Genomic DNA, 18,023 nt, shown 5'->3' on the forward strand with positions numbered 1-18,023 from the left:
TAAAAAAAAAAAAAAGATATTTTGAGATAAAGTAAAAAAAAAAAAAAAAAAAAAAAAAAGAAGAGGAAGGATTTTGGTTTGTGGAATGGAAAGAAAATATACCTGATGTTGTTTACTGTCATTCAAGTACTATTTCCGTTTTCAACTTTGAGGGGAGGGTTTATGGTTGAAAAGCAGCTTGTTCTTATTTTCGGAAACACTTGTATTTCTGAATCCTATGCTTTGTAGTGTTTTGTATTGCATTGACTATTTTCTTTTAAAGGAAAAACCGGAAATTTGTCATTGCTATAGGAAAAATGATAATCTAGTAACATGTATGCGTATTTCCCCAGGTTACATATTTATTTTTATAAAAATTTCAAATCGGAAACTGAAAGTAATCAAATGGTTATTTTATTTGAGCTTAATATATGCTCCTTATGAACACATCGTGTGACGATGTCAACTTTTTCCACCACACGGGTTTGATTGTATTTCTCATCATCTCCAACTTTTTCTCCTTTTATCATCTTTTCTTTTTCTGTTTACTCTCTTTTCTTTTTCTGTTTACGTTTTTTTTTTTGTTTGATTCCCTAAATATTTCACCAGCCGTGCTGGAAATTGCAGGAAAATCTTGCATCTACAAGATTCTTACATATTGTAATCTTTGTCTTTATGCGTTATGGTGCATAACAAAAGGTTTTCTTAAGCTAGAGATGTAAATTTTTTTTTTTTCAAATTGCAAAACTAAGGAACGCTTTTTGGTATCCTCTTTACTTTTTTTTTTTTTGGTTGGTTTTGTTAGTGTACGGGTTTGATAGCATCTCTATACATCTATACATTCTTGGTTTGGATGTTAACATTACCTTCCTTTTTTGTAACATCATCTGAATCAAAATTCTCATCAACAATATCAGGCAAGGCATCACCAGTCTGTTGTAAATTTTGTTCAGTAACATCACCTAATTTTCTAATATCAAATCCGTTTTCTGTCAAGTATTGTAGGAAGAGTTTATCTTCATTATCGACCGCGTCTTGTCCTACTGGTGGCACAAAAAATAAAGTTAAAAGTGCACTAAACAAACAAAGTGCCGAACTCAAATAAAAGGGAACTTTCAATGCTAGTTCATCGCTGTAAGCATAGTGTTTTTGTATGGCTGGGAATACCCAAGTCCCTACAAATGCACCAATTTTGCCAGTAGCAGCTGCAATACCGTAGTATTGACCTCTTATTGGCGTTGCAGAAGTCTTTGCTGCCAATAACCCTGTATTATTACCAGGGCCAAACTCACCAAATGTCGAAAAGATACCAAACACTACAACGAATCCAGCAATGTGCCTTCTAAGGGAATTAAGACATGCTGACATAGCAAGACCAATAATACCTTGGATACCAACACCCAAGGCCAAAGTAAACCTTGGACCCAAGTAGTCATTGACTACAGCACCAAGGATTGTACCAGGCATATAGAACAAGTTGAAAACAACAGACCAGCCCCACTGTTGCCACAATTTCCCATTTGGTAAAACTTCTCCAATAATGATGGTGTTGAAAGTACCAAATGAATACACTGAAAAATCGTAAATGAACCAAATAAGTGAGACAATAGTTAATCTAAACCAGTAGAACTTTACTATCAACCACCATGGATAATCTTTATAGTTTACCCTCTTCATATGTAACTTTTGAAAAGATTGTGAATTTGTCATTTTCAATCTAATAAAGAAAAGGATTAATGGCGGCACCACTCCTAAACCAATACTTAACCTCCATACAGCTCTCAAGTGACGCTCACTAAAGATCCACAACAAGACCAATGGCACGAAACTTGAAACAACAAACCCAAAGTCGATCATGGTATTTGTAGCCCAGGAAAAGTATCTGTTCCTGTGGCCCGATGGTAATTGATTGGCAAACTCAGAAGCTATCACAGACGATGTTGGGTATTCTGATCCTATAGCTACACCAAGGAAAAACCGCCATACAGTCAAGCATGCAAAGAAACCTTGGACAGTCACACCCCACGATCCCACAGCACATAGCAAAGTGAACACAATCAACATTATGTTAGCGGCCATCATACCTCCTTTTCTCTCAATACGGTCAGATATATAACCAAAAGATAACTGTCCAACAACAGTACCTACAAAAGCAATAGATCCAATATTATTGATAGCATTGGACTTGGTAAATTCATCACCATAAATCCTCTTCAATGCTGATAAAACAGTACTAATACCGTTATTGACATACCCATCGGAAAACAACCCGGCACCAGAGGCAAATGCAGGCCATAAATTCCTTACTTTAACTTTCGTCTCTATATAATCTTCGTCGTCTTCATCTTCATATTTGGTGTATTCATCGCTAGTGGTATCACTATGCAATTTGGCCTTTTTGTCAAGTTTCATCAACTCGTCCTGGGTTTTTGTTATAGTCATTTCATCTCTGATCCGACCTACCCATCCAAAGCAAAAATCGCCAAACGATTTTGGTAAATCTCTTGTGGCCATTGTTGAAATACTAAGTAGTGTTTGAGAGAAAAACTTGTCCCAAAATGAGTACTCTCAACTGGGGATTTGCCCATTCTATATATACTACAAGGCCCTACTCATGGTATACACATGTTCAAGTTTCACTTGCTATTATAATGCATTGACAAAAGGGCATAATTTTCTGTACTAATAGGAAATATACATTAGATAATGATTTTTTCAAAAAAAAAAAAAAAAAATAATAAGGAAACGTCAAAGGAAGGAAGTTGGTTAATTGATTTCAACATTGTTTCTGAACATAGTTTGACAATAAAAGGTATTCGTATATTTTTTTTAGACTAAAACTTTAATCATTGTCAACGTGGAAAAGGGTTGACTTCCTCCTCCAACGAGTAAGACTGTCTGCATTGTTCGTCAATACATACTTTTACAATTGAAAAAACCACTGTTTAGAAAGTTCTGAACTGGTGTTTTTCATTCTTTTTCAAGAGAAATATGAGAATGAATAAATCCAATGGTATTGGAGCGCTTTACTACAAAATATCATCGTGTTTTTTTTTGCTCGCTCTGCTCGATAGTGTCCATGATTTGCACCCTTTTCCTTTTAATTGCAAATGTGATTTCTCATTTTGGAGGGCACGGCACGAATCTGTCAAAATAATTAACAATCAAACGTACAATTATTTTTTTTTTATATTTTTTTTTGCCTTTGTGTCAAAAGACATTTTAGATTATCGATAAAGCTACCGATCTGAACAATTTATATAAACGTTATAGTTTTTAGGAGGTTAAGAACATAAAAAGGTGGCACGTGTGCCAAATCTCTCTTCCTCATCACCCTTCTTCCCCCCTTTCTTTGCTTATTGCTGACAATGTCAAAAAAATTATTAATAGAGCGACACTAGTGAGCAAAGCGAGCTAGTGGAGCAGTATGTAGAGAGTAGAGATCAATCTACTGAATCCTGTTCTTGAAAAGTAATAGTAGCTTACAAGTTGTATTTGAATTAGGGGCCTCTACAATGCTGAATTTTTTTTTCTCAGAAATCGAGCAACTTGCGGTACACCCAGCTATTCAGACATGCGGTATACCCAGTCACTCAGATAGTGCATGTAGAATGTGAGATAGAATCGACTCAAAAGCTTTTGTTATATCACCACCAAATCTGTACGAATGTGGTACACTGAGGATACATACAAATAAAAGTCCTTTTTTTTTTCTTTTTCTTTTCTTTTTTCTTTTCTTTTTTTTTTTTGCAGCCTATAACAAAGAGATCTCTTAACCAAACTTTTGTTAAAATTGATCCTTCTCTTAACACACGTGCGTATAAAAAAGCGCCTCTATCTTTCTAATTTGTCTAGACTCAAGCTATACTAATCCAACTGATATTCGTTCTGCTCATTAATTCTCAATGCCACCGCAAAGTTTCAAACCGTTCTTGCTGTTTTTTCTTTTGGAAAAAAAAATAAGGCTACATGATACATGTTGAATTATTGGTATTAAGGCAGGAAACAATTACTCAGAAATTACTAAGTCAGATTCTATTGCAAACGTTTTATTAAATACACCTTTAATTACATATGAATACAATAGGGAAATAAAAACTTATGAAAAAAATGAAGGAAAATCATTTTTCTTCAATCTGTTTTTTTTTCCCCCTCAAACAAAGAAGATACACTTTGTAGCTTGTTACAACACTATCTGGCACTGCTCGATAGTGTTTGCTTTTGAAGGCTTATAAAGATTTTTGTTCAATATTGTAATCGTCGCTTTTTTGTCTCTTTAAGCTATCTATTTCTTCTTCTTCAGTAGTGCTTCCATGACTTTTTACTTGACCGAGTTCGCCCAAAAGGGTAATATCGAATCCTTTGTCTTTCAAATAATCAACAAAATCGTTATCTTCGCTGTTAATAGCATCCTGGCCAACGTGAGGTAAGAAAAACAATGCCAAGCAAGCACTAAATAAACAGAGACCTGAACTGATATAAAATGGAACTTGTAACTTTAAATCTGGATTTGTCTCAGAGTCATATTTCTTTTGGATGGCCGGGAATACCCAAGCTCCCACAAATGCGCCAATCTTACCAATAGCAGCTGCAATACCATAATATTGACCTCTAATAGCAGTGGCAGATGTTTTAGAAGCTAATAAGCCAATATTATCACCCGGTCCAAACTCACCAAAAGTTGAAAAAACGCCAAACACAACAACAAACCCTGCGATATGTTTCTTTAAGCTCCCCAAACAAGCAGACATGGCAAACCCAATCACCCCTTGACATCCAACACCAAAAACTAAAGTTAATCTTGGTCCGATGTAATCAGCGGCAAGGGCACCAAGGAAAGCGCCGGGGATATAAAATAAATTAAAAACTACTGACCAACCCAATTGTTTCCACATTGGAGCTTCTGGAATAATTTCGTCAATGATAATAGCGTTGAAAGAACCAAACGAATAAGCCGAAAAGTCGTAAATAAACCAAATAAGTGAGACAACAGTTAATCTAAACCAGTAGAACTTCACTATCAACCACCATGGATAATCTCTATACCGCACTTTTTTCATGTGTAATTTTTGGAAAGACTTGGAATCTTTCATTTTCAATCGAATGAGGAATAGGGATAATGGTGGAATGACTCCAAGACCAATTGAGACTCTCCATAATGCACGTAAATGTCTTTCTGTAAAGATCCAAATCAAGACAAAGGGAACAAAAGCAGACATAACAAAACCCGTGTCAATCATTAAATTGGTAAACCAACTAAAGTATCTATTTCTTTGGCCCGATGGTAATTGATTGGCAAACTCAGAAGCTATCACAGACGATGTTGGGTACTCGGCACCTATAGCTACACCAAGGAAAAACCGCCATACAGTAAAGCATGCAAAGAAACCTTGGACAGTCACACCCCATGATCCCACAGCACATAGCAAAGTAAACACAATCAACATTATGTTAGCGGCCATCATACCTCCTTTTCTAGCAATACGGTCAGATATATAACCAAAAGATAACTGTCCAACAACAGTACCTACAAAAGCAATAGATCCAATATTATTGATAGCATTGGACTTGGTAAATTCATCACCATAAATCCTCTTCAATGCTGATAAAACAGTACTAATACCGTTATTGACATACCCATCGGAAAACAACCCGGCACCAGAGGCAAATGCAGGCCATAAATTTTTTGCTCTAACTTTTGTTTCTACATATTCTTCATCTGATGATATTGATGATGAAGGAACTCCCAAATCAGGTAAATGGTCGTGCTCTTTCTCCTCAATAGAATTTGGGTTCAAAAACGTTATCTCACCTGGTATACGTCTTGCCCATCCTGTGCATAGCTCATTAAATGATCCGGGTATATCTCTTGTAGCCATATTCCTTTTAGTCTATTACTATCTTTCTTGTATAATCTAATTATACTTTAGCAAAAAAGAAGAAAAAAAATAAAATATTGAAGCTATTTTGCTTGAGGGGTGGTGAAGAATAGTAAGGGGTACGGGGTAAAGGGGTACGAAGGGGGGGTTGAATATAGTATATTTGAAATGAAAACGAGATTTGAAGAATTAAGTTAAAGGCTAAGCTGGTGTTATAGCTTGTTGTAGAAGTAATGCGTTGTTGAAAAATTGAAGAATAAAAAGTAACAGAAACTATGCAATATTTATATATGTAGAGTGAAAAATTATTGTATGGTACAAAAGTATTGTAGACGACTTGATCATCCAATCTTTTGTATTACTTACAGTAATACCCTTACTGAATTGCCTTACTGAATTCCTTCTTCTTTTTTGACTCTTCACTTCTCTATAGACGTAACAACTAAATAAGAAGCTAATAATTAGAAAAGCACCAAACTTGCTGAATACTCACAAGATATATGGGATAGATTACCAATTGAAATAATTAAAGAACCAAAAAAAATTAATAAAAAAAAAAAAGACATTACAAGTGGGAGGTTTAAAATTTCGCCATTTCACTAAGCCCAATCTTGAACCCAAAAATATAGCGAGAAATTGGTATATTCTTTGCTACAAACGTGCACTAAATTTACATTGCAGAGAATTCTTGGGAAAGGCACATTCTGTATATATTTCAACTGAGGCGGTGATCCTATTGTTCACCATTGGTTCATTTTTCAATCAACCAGTAGTTAATAACAATAGCCTGGTTACGTTGTGAGCTATTTGTTTTTTCAATATCAAACGTACTTTCCGAGTTTTCTATAATTGGTGTTAATTATTTATTGTCAAAGTTTGATAACTAGAAATACTATGGTCAAAAATTAGTTTGACAATCAATTGCCAAATTTTTGAAGTAAAAGGGGATAAACTGCATGGTTGTGGACCACCCAGAAATTGGAAAACGTGGGCCTCTTTTTTCAAAGTTAATGGAAAAAATCAATTAAAAAGAAAAAAAAAAGAACTTTTCAAATTTGCTTTTCCTTTTTCTTTTTCTTCAAAAAATTTTTTGCTTTTTTCACAATAGTTGAAAGTACAGACAATGCACGTGAGACTATGAAATGAAATGCCATGCAGATCACTATCGAGCAGAGCGAGATAGCAGCAACAGCGTCAGCTTTTGCTGAATAGTGAAGAGTCTCTGAAGCAACAGCGTCAGCCAGTGTTGCTCTACTATCGAGCAGAGTCTCTGACTGAGCTTTCGAAATTGAATCAATATTCAAACACGTTTCTCTCCTTTTCTACGTTTCTCTCCCTTTCTACAAAGTGTTGCTCCACTATCCCGTTCTGCTCGATAGTAGGGCCAACTCTGTTTTAGGAAATATGTCGCACATAATTCATTTTATTTGCTTCTTTGTTTATTCTTTTCTACTTTTAAGTTGAAGAAAAAGGGCAGATATGTTTATATATATATGTCATAGTTAGTTGTGTGAGAGAGGGTAAGGTAAGTGGCGAGTAGATGTCAGTAAACACTTAATAACACTGTCGACACTAGCTGCCACCGATACTATCTCGCTCTGCTCGACAGTGGAACATACTAGCTGCGACTGATACACCTCTAGCCGCGAGTAGTAGCAGCCAAATATTGAGAATCTACTCTTGCGCCACTATCTCGCTTTGCTCGATAGTGGAGCAACACTTTGTAGCTTATAGAATAAGAGTTGGCGTACTTATCTATCCCCACGAAATGGCATTTTGCAGCCTAAATCTAAAACTTTTATTTTCTTTTTTCGCAGCCAAAAATTTGAAATAATTTTTTTGTTTACGATTTACCCAAGGATATCCAGTGTAGCACTTTGCAGCATGAACTAGAGAAAATCTGAAAAGGTCCACCCCACCCGCGAGGAAGCAAAAGGTAAAAGATGCATAAGAGAGACTGTAACTAAAGAGAAAAAGGCAAATAAACATAAAAATGACTAGACAAATGTTTTTATTCACAGGTCTTATCCGTACTAAACTTGATATCTAAATAAATATTCTACTAACAAATGATAATCAATTTTACATTGCTAAATTATGCTTATGTTTTAGAATTTGGTCTCCATTCAACGGTGTATTTCAATTCATCACCTGCTTTGAATGGAACTACATTCACATCGCTATTTCCAATAACCATAGACACTTTATTCTTCCTCTCTACCAACCAAACTGATTCATCACCATGCTTGTCTAAGATTGTCTTATCTAACCCGTAGTACAGGATACCATTACTGCCAATGAATTTTGGTAAATTTTGTAACTTCCCTTCCTTGTCGAAAATTTCAGCAACATAACTAACAGCATCTGATTGTGTATACACACCAGCACATACACCCACATGTACTTGCTTAGTGTGTATTGGGTGAGGAGCAGAATCTGATCCGAAAAAGAACCATGGTTCACCACTTGTTGCTGCGGCAATTAACGATTTTCTATCCTTTTGAAATTTAGCAACCGGCTTACAAAAATTTATTGGATTTCCTGCCCAATTGTCAATGATCAAGTAGAGATGATGCGCAGTGATCGTTGCTGCAACATATATTTCATCTCCTGCTTTCACATCCTGGTTCAACTCACGCACCAAGTCAATCGCCTCGTGTGTGGTGCAGTGTTCCAATACAATTTTCAATTTGGGGAAATCATCATGTAACTTACGTAATGCGGGCAAAAACCTGGGTTCTGCGTTGATAACGTTAATATCGTCTCCCTCTTCTTTAGTACTTGGCTTTTCCCCGTGTAGATTGAGCACTAACCCCAATTCCTGCATTTTAGCGAAGAGCGGATAAAACGCACTAAAATCATTTGGATCAACTCCATATTTTGAATTTGTTGTAACTCCTGCCGGGTAACACTTTATACCATGGATCAAGCCTGCGCATTCTTCAAGAAGCTCAGGAGTCAAGTCCTTGGAAAGATAAAGAGTCATAAGGAAAGTCGTCTTTGGTGCTAATGACTGGAGTTTGGCGTGATACTCTACAACTTGCTGCTTTGTAGTAACTGGCGGGACAAGGTTTGGCATCACGTAACAGATTGCAATTCCTCCCGATCTTACTGTAGGTGTGATTAGTTTACACATTGGTCCATCACGAAGATGGACATGCATATCTGAGGTTATACCCAAGTTTAGACCTGTCATAGCCCTTTATTTTCCTTTATCTTATAGTGAATATATTGGAGATGGGTTTTTTTTTTGTTTTTTTTCACTTTTTTTTTTTCATGTATTATTTTTCCCCATGAATTGGTCCTAATGATATATACTTGATATAAGTAGTATCTTGTATTTCAATTATTTATTAACCAAGATATTAGGATGTTTCAAAGGTTGTTACCATTGTAGTAAAGATAAGAGTAAGCTGGAAATTTTTCTACTACGAGCCTTGCTTGAAAAAGAAATCATATATATATATATATATATATTCATTTGGAAAAATATAGATAGAAAGCCTAAAGCTAACACCGAAACACAAGTTGCATTCAGATATAGTTACATCCGGACCAAAAGTTAACCCCTGGAGGAGGTAAAACTCACATCAAGTCACTGTCAATAACGCGTTTGATTTCATTGGGTTCAGGTCCAATAACCTTATCAATCAATTTCCCCTTTTTGAAAAACAATGTAGTAGGAATAGAACTAACCAGGTAATCATCAGCCAATTCCTTTTCCTTTTCAACGTTACATTTGTAAAATTTAACGTGTTTGTTTTGAGTTTCATACCAGTCGCTAAACTCGTCAAGCTTGTTGTTCATGTTAGAGCAATGGTTACACTCGTCAAAGAAATCAAGAACGATCATATCGTTTTTGTTTTGCAAAGCTGAAGTGAATTGTTGTTTTGATTGGATATTTTGTAACATTGCGAATTAATTGAGTCGTGGTATAGAGGATAACAAGAATAAGGTTTAGTTAATGAAGAGAAGGTGACAAATATTCATGAACTGACCCTGGTTCTTATACTTCTTTGAATTCTATAAGCTGAATGCAGTTTTATGTAACCTAGTTAAGTTGCTTTAGGGGGGGGGAGAGAGGAAGGAAAGGGTCTCAAAGGGGATGAGTTCTAGAACCATTCTTTACAGCCAACTTTGTAAAAATCTCGCCAGATTTTCGTTACTAATCTATCCTCTCCTCTTCCCTGTTTTCTGCGCCACCCCTTCCTCCTCTCCTTACCCCCTTGTTTGTTTGTTTTTTCGTTTTTTTTTTTTTTTTTTGAATGTTATAGTTTCCTTTTCCCCATATTCCATTTGGTGGTTGATATCTTTATCGCTTGCGGCACATAAATATTCACTACTGAAAAATAAAAAATAAAAAAAAAAAATAAAAAAGATTAATTGAAAATGGTCTTCTACATCTTACCATGGGTTCAGTCTTTTTACCTCATTTGAGGACAGGGTGGCACGTTGACCAAGCAATCTTATCTGAAGATGATCGAGTTGTTGTAATTCGATTTGGGCGCGAAGAAGAAACTCAATGTATGATAATAGACGAAATATTGTTTCTGATATCAGAGAAGATCAAGAACTTTGCTATCGTATACCTTGTTAATCTAGATAAAGTGCCTGACTTTAACCAGATGTACGAGTTGGATCAAAATAAACGAGAACCATATACTTTGATGTTTTTTTATAGAAATAAGCATATGTTGTGTGATTTCGGTACGGGAAATAATAATAAATTGAACTTTCCAATTTATGACAAACAAGAATTGATTGACATTATAGAAACAATTTATAGAGGGGCTAGAAAAGGTAAAGGTTTAGTAATGAGTCCCAAGGATTACAGTAGAGTTGCAAAGAATATATAGAGAGATAAAACACTATCACACTATTGAGCGACACTATCGAGCGACACTATCGAGCGACACTATCGAGCGAAGCGAGATAGTACTGTAACGAGCTACTGGGTGTTGCTCCACTATCGAATAGCACTATCGAACGATGCGACCTACAAAGTGTTGCTCTACTATTGAGCAAAACGAGATAGTATCTCTCGATAGTGTCTCTCAATAGTGTCGCTCGATAGTGTAGTAACAAGGCACTGAGTGTTGTTCCACTATCTAGCTCTGCTCAATAGTGGAGCAGCACTAGCACCGACACGCTAGAGGAGAGATGAAAGGAGGGAAAAAGCAAAAATAACAAATAAAAACAAGTTTTTCTTCAACTTGTAAATATATGTAAGGTTAAATTTAATCAATTGTCTTCATTTTGAGCGTAAAAGAAGTTTACTGCTAATAATTTTGAACCAGGGGCTTCTTTTTTGATCCAGTCTCTTACACCGCTGCTTGGAACTCCAGTACCCCAATTTGGTCTGTCCTTTGGAGTAGTTGGCTTGTCAACCTTAGGATCTTGTTTGTATAATAAAAACACATAACGGTGCTTGCCGGTTTTGGGTGGTGGTCCGGGGCCAAGATAAGGATATAGTTCATTACCTTGTGTAGCATCAATAAAATGACTGATTTTAGGCTCACCATCTTTGGTATTAGTATCAGGTAATTTTATATCTGTAACTAACCAGTGCAAGTACTCTGACCATTTATGGTCACTATTTGACGGAGCATCGGGATCAGTAACAACCAAAATAAATTTATCAGCAGGGTCAACACTTTCAATCTTGCCGTCTTCAGTTGACGAATTCAAAGTCAATTGAATTTTGGGTGCGGCTTTGGTACCTGCAACAGTTAATGTATTACCCAAAGTTACCAATTCGGTGGGACCATATTCAATTGTTAATAAACCTTGAGTGTCGAATTGATCAACAACTTCAGGAATAATTTTATTCTTGGTATATGCCTCATCTAAGGATTGTGAGATTGTGATTAATGTCATTTTGGAAAGGAGTAAATGAGGTGTTCTTGGTCTATATTGTTTAGTAGGTGTGTTAAAGCAAGTCTTTAAATTTGATGAAACAAATAATAATCTTTTCAAAGGAGTAATTGACCTAATAAATCGATTCCTATATATGATCTTTACTGAATTACTCAACATCAGCTAAAAGAAAAAGCAAGAGAAAAGAAAAGAAAGAAAAGGAAAATTTCCAAAATAAAAAAAAAAGGGAAGGGGAGGTAGGGGGTGGAGGGAAGAAGGGGGGGTGCGAGAAAGTAGCTCGAGCAAGGGGGAGGAGGAAATTGGTGGGCGAGGGAGTGTGAAAGAATTTTATTTGGAAAGTTCTAAAATTAAGGGGGGTTGAGTATACAACGAATTAAACCTATTATATTTTATTAAATGGAAAAAACTTCGCAATTGAAGAACGGATCTTTAGGCAATTTAGAAGGAAAAAACCTGTGGCCAGAAGGGACCGAATCGTATGAGCGAGCGTGTACTGTGGAATTTGGTAGCCAGTGTCGTCGGAAATGAAGAAAAAAGAAGTGGAAAAAAAAAAATATACGACATTTTTCCACGACAAAAAATTGTTTCTATTGCACCATTTAATGTAATCTCTAAATGAATCTGGACCAGTCTTCCAAACATACATCTCTCCCCACTTGTAAAACCACACACTTTGTACAACACTGCTTAGTGCAACTTTATACAACACCGCTTACATTCACCTTACACCACTTTATACAACAAATTCTGTTTACTGTTACATGTAAAAACTGTTAGTTTTATCTAATAAAACAATTGAACTATATCAAGTATTTTTTTTTTCTCTCCGTTACTCAGCTAATTAATTCCAAAGTTGACCTTCCTCTCCTTGCGCTACTTGCTGCACCTGTACATTCTCCCGTCCCAGTTGTTGTGCCGGTTGTTGTTGTAGTAGTGGCTGTTCGGTCATGTGATGCTGTTGGTGATGCTGGACCATATGCTCTTCCTGATAAGAATTCCTCGACGAATGCGGATACGACTTTTTAGGTTTCTCTTCTTCCCTTGGAACAACATCAATTAAAAAATCAAACATATCGCTCTTGGTTGAAGCGGCCGCAATATCCGACTTCTGTAGAGTTCTTCGCTTGTTTTCCTCTGCATGGATCCAAGCTCTCATAGTTAGCTCAGTTATAAAAATGTCACATCCTTTAGCAAACAAAATCGGCGCTTCAGCACTAATCATTTTCACATCTTGATCTGTTTTCATAACTTTTTTAATCCTTGCAAGTGGCAATTGATGCGTCTTGAAATCGTGATTATCGTTTTCAATAGAGTTAATTGTATCTTGCCAATATTTCATTATGTTTTCTCTATGACGTCCTTCGAGTCCGGCTTGCACATTGTTGAAAACATCGCCTGGCTGGTTTTGTTGGGCTGCTGCTGCTGCCTCTGCTGCTTCCTGAGCCGCAAGAAGCTCGGCTTCAGCCTCGGCTTCGGCTTCTTCATCCATACTGTTCAGTTGTTCATCTAATATTGCTTGTTCGGCTTCTGAATCCCCCTCGGGCTTTACACGATATGGCATAGCTATGATTGTTTTTGGGGGTACTGAAATATCGTTTGATGTTTATATGTTTTGTTTTTATTTTTCATTTTTCTTTAACCTTTTTTTTTTTTCAACTAGAATGTAAAAAGAATACCATACTCAATTATGTAGCTACACCTAATCAAGTACTAGCTTGTGCTTGACTGTTGTGAAGAGTTCTTTAATTGCAATCTTTAAAAAAGAGCTGTGGATCTCTTGAGGGTTATTTTTTGAGAGTCAATACGTTCATCCAACACTATCGACTAGAGCGAAAGCGACACTATCGACCAGAGCGAGATGGTGGAGCACACTAGCTCTTAACACTAGCTCTTAACACTCGCTCTTAACACTAGCTCTTAACACTAGCTCTTAACACTAGCTCTTAACACTCGCTCTTAACACTAGCTCTTAACACTCGCTCTTAACACTAGCTCTTAACACTAGCTCTTAACACTAGCTCTTAACACTCGCTCTTAACACTAGCTCTTAACACTAGCTCTTAACACTAGCTCTTAACACTAGCTCTTAACACTAGCTCTTAACACTTTGCTCGATACTGTCGCATACTAGCTCTTTACACTTTGCTTGATACTGTCGCACACTAGGTCTTAACGCTTTGCTCGATGTTCTCTTTGACTCCTTTTCTCAGGGGCTCGTACCTTATTTTATTTTTTTGACGAGGCAATGAGGTGAGATACCTATAAAATCGTTCCCCACAGATGGAATGGGCCCCAGTCTCATCTGCAAACAGAAGAATTACAATGCTAGTTGCCAGAATAACTATTTATCATAAGCTTTTATCGAAGATTATGGTTACATACGATTACAACCCACCAACCTTTTGTTGTTGTTCACACATGGACTCTCCTAAGAATGAACTACTCTCCTACAAACAAACTACCCTCCTCCAAACTGGCTACTCTGACTACTCTGACTACCCTCCTCCAAACTGACTACTCTGACTACTCTGACTACCCTCCTCCAAAATGACCGACTCTCAGTATTTACCGGGTCTCGCTATTTGCCTGCTCCGCTACTCTCTACTCACGCCTGCTCCACTAGATCGCTTCGCTATCTATTGTCGCTATCTCACGCTAGCTTTCTCTTCTTTACTTCACCCTTGTCTGCTCCTTCTCCTGCTGCTATTGATGATGATGATGATGTTGCTGTTTCTCGCGGACAGCACATCACTGATTCAAGATCAATTACTCTTGACAACAAGAGTTTCAAAAATAATTTGATATCCTGGACACTTTTCTCAAGACTCAATAATCTGTTTTCAAGTTCATTTTGAGTCTTGAGCTGGTGGTGTTGTGTCTGCAGAAGCTGATCATTTTGCTGCAGCAATGAATCAACTGTACTTATAGTTGCATTTAATAGTTTAAACATATGCTCAACATTATCAGACTTGGGTTTTGCTTCTATTAACTTCTCGACTTTAACAAGCTCTTCTAGTATCAGCGGCAATAGCCTTTGGATTATCGTGCTCTTGTCAACTTTGATGGTAGCAACCTCTGTCAGAAGCTCTTCTACTTTTGACGTTATTGGAGTCATATCATATTTGGACGCAGCTTTAACCACAGTAGATGCCTTTTCCAAGCACTCTTTCAAAGTAATGGACTCCAATTCCAACCTCGCTGCTCGTTGTATTAATGCTGCTGATTTTTCATCTATGTCAAATTTAGCTTGATTCTTAGCATTGTTTTGCAAGGAGGAAAAGAACAATTCAATATCATTTGAAAAGTCATCCACCATAGTATCCTCTTCATCTCTTTGAGACTTTTCATCATCATTCACTGTCATTTTTCCCTACAACTAGTCCTTGCCCTTACCCTTTATCTCTTTGTTGACCTATTCTTATTTTTCTTTTTGCAGCAAAACTATCTTCACATTTGTACCACTTTCTGTTCAAGCGAAAAAAGAAAAAATAAAAAAATAAAAATAAAAATAAAATTGAAACTCATCAGATGGATTAAACCCCGGTTGTTCGTTATACTACAACAAATGTCAGACCTCAAGTTATTTTTAGGAAGTATGTGCCGAATTTTATGGAGACTTGATCAACTGTATATTAACCTGAACTAACAAAAACCACAGAAAAAGTTAGCGTGATAACTACAGATGCAAGATACTTTGAAGGAATACTAGAAGGATTCGATAGAAATACAAACATTGTACTAAATAAATGCATAGAACGGATAATATACCAAAGCAAGGAAAATGAAGAGAATGAAGAAATACAAAGTGGGGTGAATATAATGCGAGGGAATGAAATTGTGTGTATTGGAGAAATTGAAGAAAAACTATATCCCAATTGGAACCAAGTCAAAGGTTTACCATTGAAAAGTACAAAGAATCCCCTATAAATTGATACACACGGATACTTTGCAATTGATACACACAGATACTTTGCAATTGATACACACAGATACTTTGTAGCTTGTTACAACACTATCTCGCTCTGTTCGATAGTGTCTTGTAGCTTGTTACAACATATCTCGCTCTGCTCAATAGTGTCTTGTACCTTCTTAACTAAAGGTATACCAGCTTGATACATTTTTATTGCTAATTCTAATAGATAATCGATTGCCTCGTTATATATCTTGGCTTTCCAAACAGTTTCACCCCAAACATATATTCCGTGTCTTCTCACCAAAACTGCTGAAGCTCCTGGAAAATTTTTGATTGCTTCTTGTAAAGAGTCGGTTAAATCTTCTTCGTGTGGCGTATTTTCTATAATTGGTATGGTCAATGTATCGTAATATTCCAAACTTGCCACTTTTTCCACCTTGCTGCTCTCTTTGTTATATACCAATTTGGGCAAAGCTTTAATCTGTTCAATATGGCTGATTTCAAATTGGCTCTGATTTTCAAAGAGTAATGTGATCATCACTGCGTTTTGCGAATGCGTATGTATACAAGCTCCCGCGTCTCTCATTTTGTAACAGCTCATAAACAACGGGGTACATGCACTTGGCTTGTACTTGTATTTTTTTGTCAATTCATCAGGAATATCATTGGGAGTACGCAATAATTTTTCATCTGGTAATTCAACCAAAAACATTTCCCATGGCTGGATTCTCTCCTTTTGTACCCCGGATGGCGCAATATAGACGAGATTTGGATTTGGACCTTCAACATCTCTAATCGAAATTCCGCCTCCTGTGCCTGTAACCCAATTGTTATCATAGAATAATCTGCACAACTCACAAATTAAATTGGCTGGGTGTAAAGGATTAGCAAATTCCTTTTCGAGTTCTGGTGACAAGGCCGCCAAACTCGTACTTTGCGATACCTTATCTACATGTTTGCAATTGCATGGAGCCGGCATTTTGGAGAAATGTATATATATATTTGTGGGATGCGAAAGAAGAGAATTGCTAGTAATGGAAAATTGCAAAAATTTGAGAGTTTTGAGAATTGCCTTGGTTCACGTGGGGGCACTATCGAGCGAAGCGAGATAGTGGAGCAGTACTGACTACACCGACTATCGACACTATCGAGCGAAGCGAGATAGTGGAACAACACCAGCTGCCACCGACACCAACCTTATCGATCGAGCAGAGCAAGATAGTGTTGCAAGAAGCTACTGAGCTCCACTATCTCCCTCTCCTCGATATTGGGTCTAGTAAAAAACTCTAGTGACACCACCTCGCTCTGCTCGATAGTGTTGTAACAAGCTACTGAGAGTTACTCCACTATCGAGCGAAGCGAGATAGTGTCAATAGTGTCGATAGTGCCATTAACAGTCAGTACTGCTCCACTATCGAGCGAAGCGAGAAAGTGTCGATAGTGTCGATAGTCGGTGTAGTCAGTACTGCTCCACTATCTCGCTTCGCTCGATTCGCTCGATAGTGCCATTGACAGTCAGTACTACTCCACTATCTCGCTTCGCTCGATAGTGTCGATAGTGTCGATAGTGTCGATAATGCCGATAATGTCGGTCACAAAATTGAATGCGATGCTACAGGAGAGAAAAAAACAAAAGGTATAACCAAGGAATCTTATCTAACCCCACCTTGCCTAGATCCACAACAAAGTACAGATAGCATAGCTGCAGATTTCCTCCATGTCTGGGTTAGAACAATCACTTTTCCAGCTTAAATTCACAGCTAAACAGCTTAACAGACAAGCAACAAAAGCTGCGAAAGAAGAGACACAAGAAAAGGCTAAAGTTAAAAAAGCATTGACTCAAGGCAATAATGATATAGCCCAGTTATATGCACAAAACGCAATACGAAAAGCTAATGAAAGAGTCAACTTGTTGAGATTGAGTTCAAGGATTGACGCTGTTGCTCTGCGCATACAAACCGCGGTAACTATGAGGTCCGTTACTGGTAACATGACCCAGGTTATTCGAGGAATGGATAAAGCTTTACAAACAATGAATTTGGAACGAATAAGTTTGGTGATGGATAAGTTTGAGAGCCAATTTGAAGACCTAGATTCAGCAACTAATTACTATGAAACTAGTACAAACAACGTTAATGCAATGACTACTCCTCAGGATCAAGTTGACGAATTATTGAACCAAGTTGCCGACGAGGCAGGTATCGAAATGAAACAAGATTTGAATGCTGCTCAGGTTGACATTAAAAGTCCCGTATCCGCTACAGCTATCCTGGAGGAGAAAGAAGACAAATTGGCCGAGAGATTGAGAGCTTTGAGAAGTTAGTATATATATATATATATATATATAAAAGAAACTGATAGATTAGAAAGTGGCA

The 18,023-nt window shown here is 37.0% G+C and overlaps 10 protein-coding genes across 10 annotated transcripts; 2 read left to right on the forward strand and 8 right to left on the reverse strand. All coding sequences in view use genetic code 12, as the record gives it.

The window, feature by feature from the left end:
• Nucleotides 1–813: 813 nt before the first annotated feature.
• KGF56_001757 (GIT1) lies at nt 814–2,493 on the reverse strand (the record flags this gene model as incomplete). The annotated part of the gene is made up of 1 exon (XM_049322913.1): nt 814–2,493. One exon carries the CDS (start codon nt 2,491–2,493, stop codon nt 814–816), a length of 1,680 nt encoding a protein of 559 aa, XP_049181158.1.
• A 1,715-nt stretch (nt 2,494–4,208) lies between these two features.
• On the reverse strand, nt 4,209–5,858 carry KGF56_001758 (GIT3; the record flags this gene model as incomplete). The annotated part of the gene is made up of 1 exon (XM_049322914.1): nt 4,209–5,858. The coding sequence occupies one exon, from the start codon at nt 5,856–5,858 to the stop codon at nt 4,209–4,211; it is 1,650 nt and encodes a 549-aa protein (XP_049181159.1).
• A 2,101-nt stretch (nt 5,859–7,959) lies between these two features.
• Nucleotides 7,960–9,021, reverse strand: URA4 (dihydroorotase; the record flags this gene model as incomplete). The annotated part of the gene is made up of 1 exon (XM_049322915.1): nt 7,960–9,021. The coding sequence occupies one exon, from the start codon at nt 9,019–9,021 to the stop codon at nt 7,960–7,962; it is 1,062 nt and encodes a 353-aa protein (XP_049181160.1).
• A 422-nt stretch (nt 9,022–9,443) lies between these two features.
• Nucleotides 9,444–9,770, reverse strand: TRX2 (Trx2p; the record flags this gene model as incomplete). The annotated part of the gene is made up of 1 exon (XM_049322917.1): nt 9,444–9,770. The coding sequence occupies one exon, from the start codon at nt 9,768–9,770 to the stop codon at nt 9,444–9,446; it is 327 nt and encodes a 108-aa protein (XP_049181161.1).
• A 497-nt stretch (nt 9,771–10,267) lies between these two features.
• KGF56_001761 (U4/U6-U5 snRNP complex subunit) lies at nt 10,268–10,714 on the forward strand (the record flags this gene model as incomplete). The annotated part of the gene is made up of 1 exon (XM_049322918.1): nt 10,268–10,714. The coding sequence occupies one exon, from the start codon at nt 10,268–10,270 to the stop codon at nt 10,712–10,714; it is 447 nt and encodes a 148-aa protein (XP_049181162.1).
• A 385-nt stretch (nt 10,715–11,099) lies between these two features.
• TFS1 (Tfs1p) lies at nt 11,100–11,735 on the reverse strand (the record flags this gene model as incomplete). The annotated part of the gene is made up of 1 exon (XM_049322919.1): nt 11,100–11,735. One exon carries the CDS (start codon nt 11,733–11,735, stop codon nt 11,100–11,102), a length of 636 nt encoding a protein of 211 aa, XP_049181163.1.
• An 841-nt stretch (nt 11,736–12,576) lies between these two features.
• HAP5 (Hap5p) lies at nt 12,577–13,296 on the reverse strand (the record flags this gene model as incomplete). Its single annotated transcript, XM_049322920.1, has 1 exon — nt 12,577–13,296. One exon carries the CDS (start codon nt 13,294–13,296, stop codon nt 12,577–12,579), a length of 720 nt encoding a protein of 239 aa, XP_049181164.1.
• A 1,089-nt stretch (nt 13,297–14,385) lies between these two features.
• KGF56_001764 (uncharacterized protein) lies at nt 14,386–15,099 on the reverse strand (the record flags this gene model as incomplete). Its single annotated transcript, XM_049322921.1, has 1 exon — nt 14,386–15,099. One exon carries the CDS (start codon nt 15,097–15,099, stop codon nt 14,386–14,388), a length of 714 nt encoding a protein of 237 aa, XP_049181165.1.
• Nucleotides 15,100–15,739: 640 nt separating this feature from the next.
• KGF56_001765 (methylthioribulose 1-phosphate dehydratase) lies at nt 15,740–16,627 on the reverse strand (the record flags this gene model as incomplete). The annotated part of the gene is made up of 1 exon (XM_049322922.1): nt 15,740–16,627. The coding sequence occupies one exon, from the start codon at nt 16,625–16,627 to the stop codon at nt 15,740–15,742; it is 888 nt and encodes a 295-aa protein (XP_049181166.1).
• Nucleotides 16,628–17,365: 738 nt separating this feature from the next.
• Nucleotides 17,366–17,971, forward strand: KGF56_001766 (uncharacterized protein; the record flags this gene model as incomplete). The annotated part of the gene is made up of 1 exon (XM_049322923.1): nt 17,366–17,971. The coding sequence occupies one exon, from the start codon at nt 17,366–17,368 to the stop codon at nt 17,969–17,971; it is 606 nt and encodes a 201-aa protein (XP_049181167.1).
• Nucleotides 17,972–18,023: the final 52 nt, after the last annotated feature.

This window comes from Candida oxycetoniae (genome assembly GCF_023343755.2).
Source record: "Candida oxycetoniae strain CBS 10844 chromosome Unknown scaffold62, whole genome shotgun sequence".
Classification (NCBI taxonomy): domain Eukaryota; kingdom Fungi; phylum Ascomycota; class Pichiomycetes; order Serinales; family Debaryomycetaceae; genus Lodderomyces; species Lodderomyces oxycetoniae.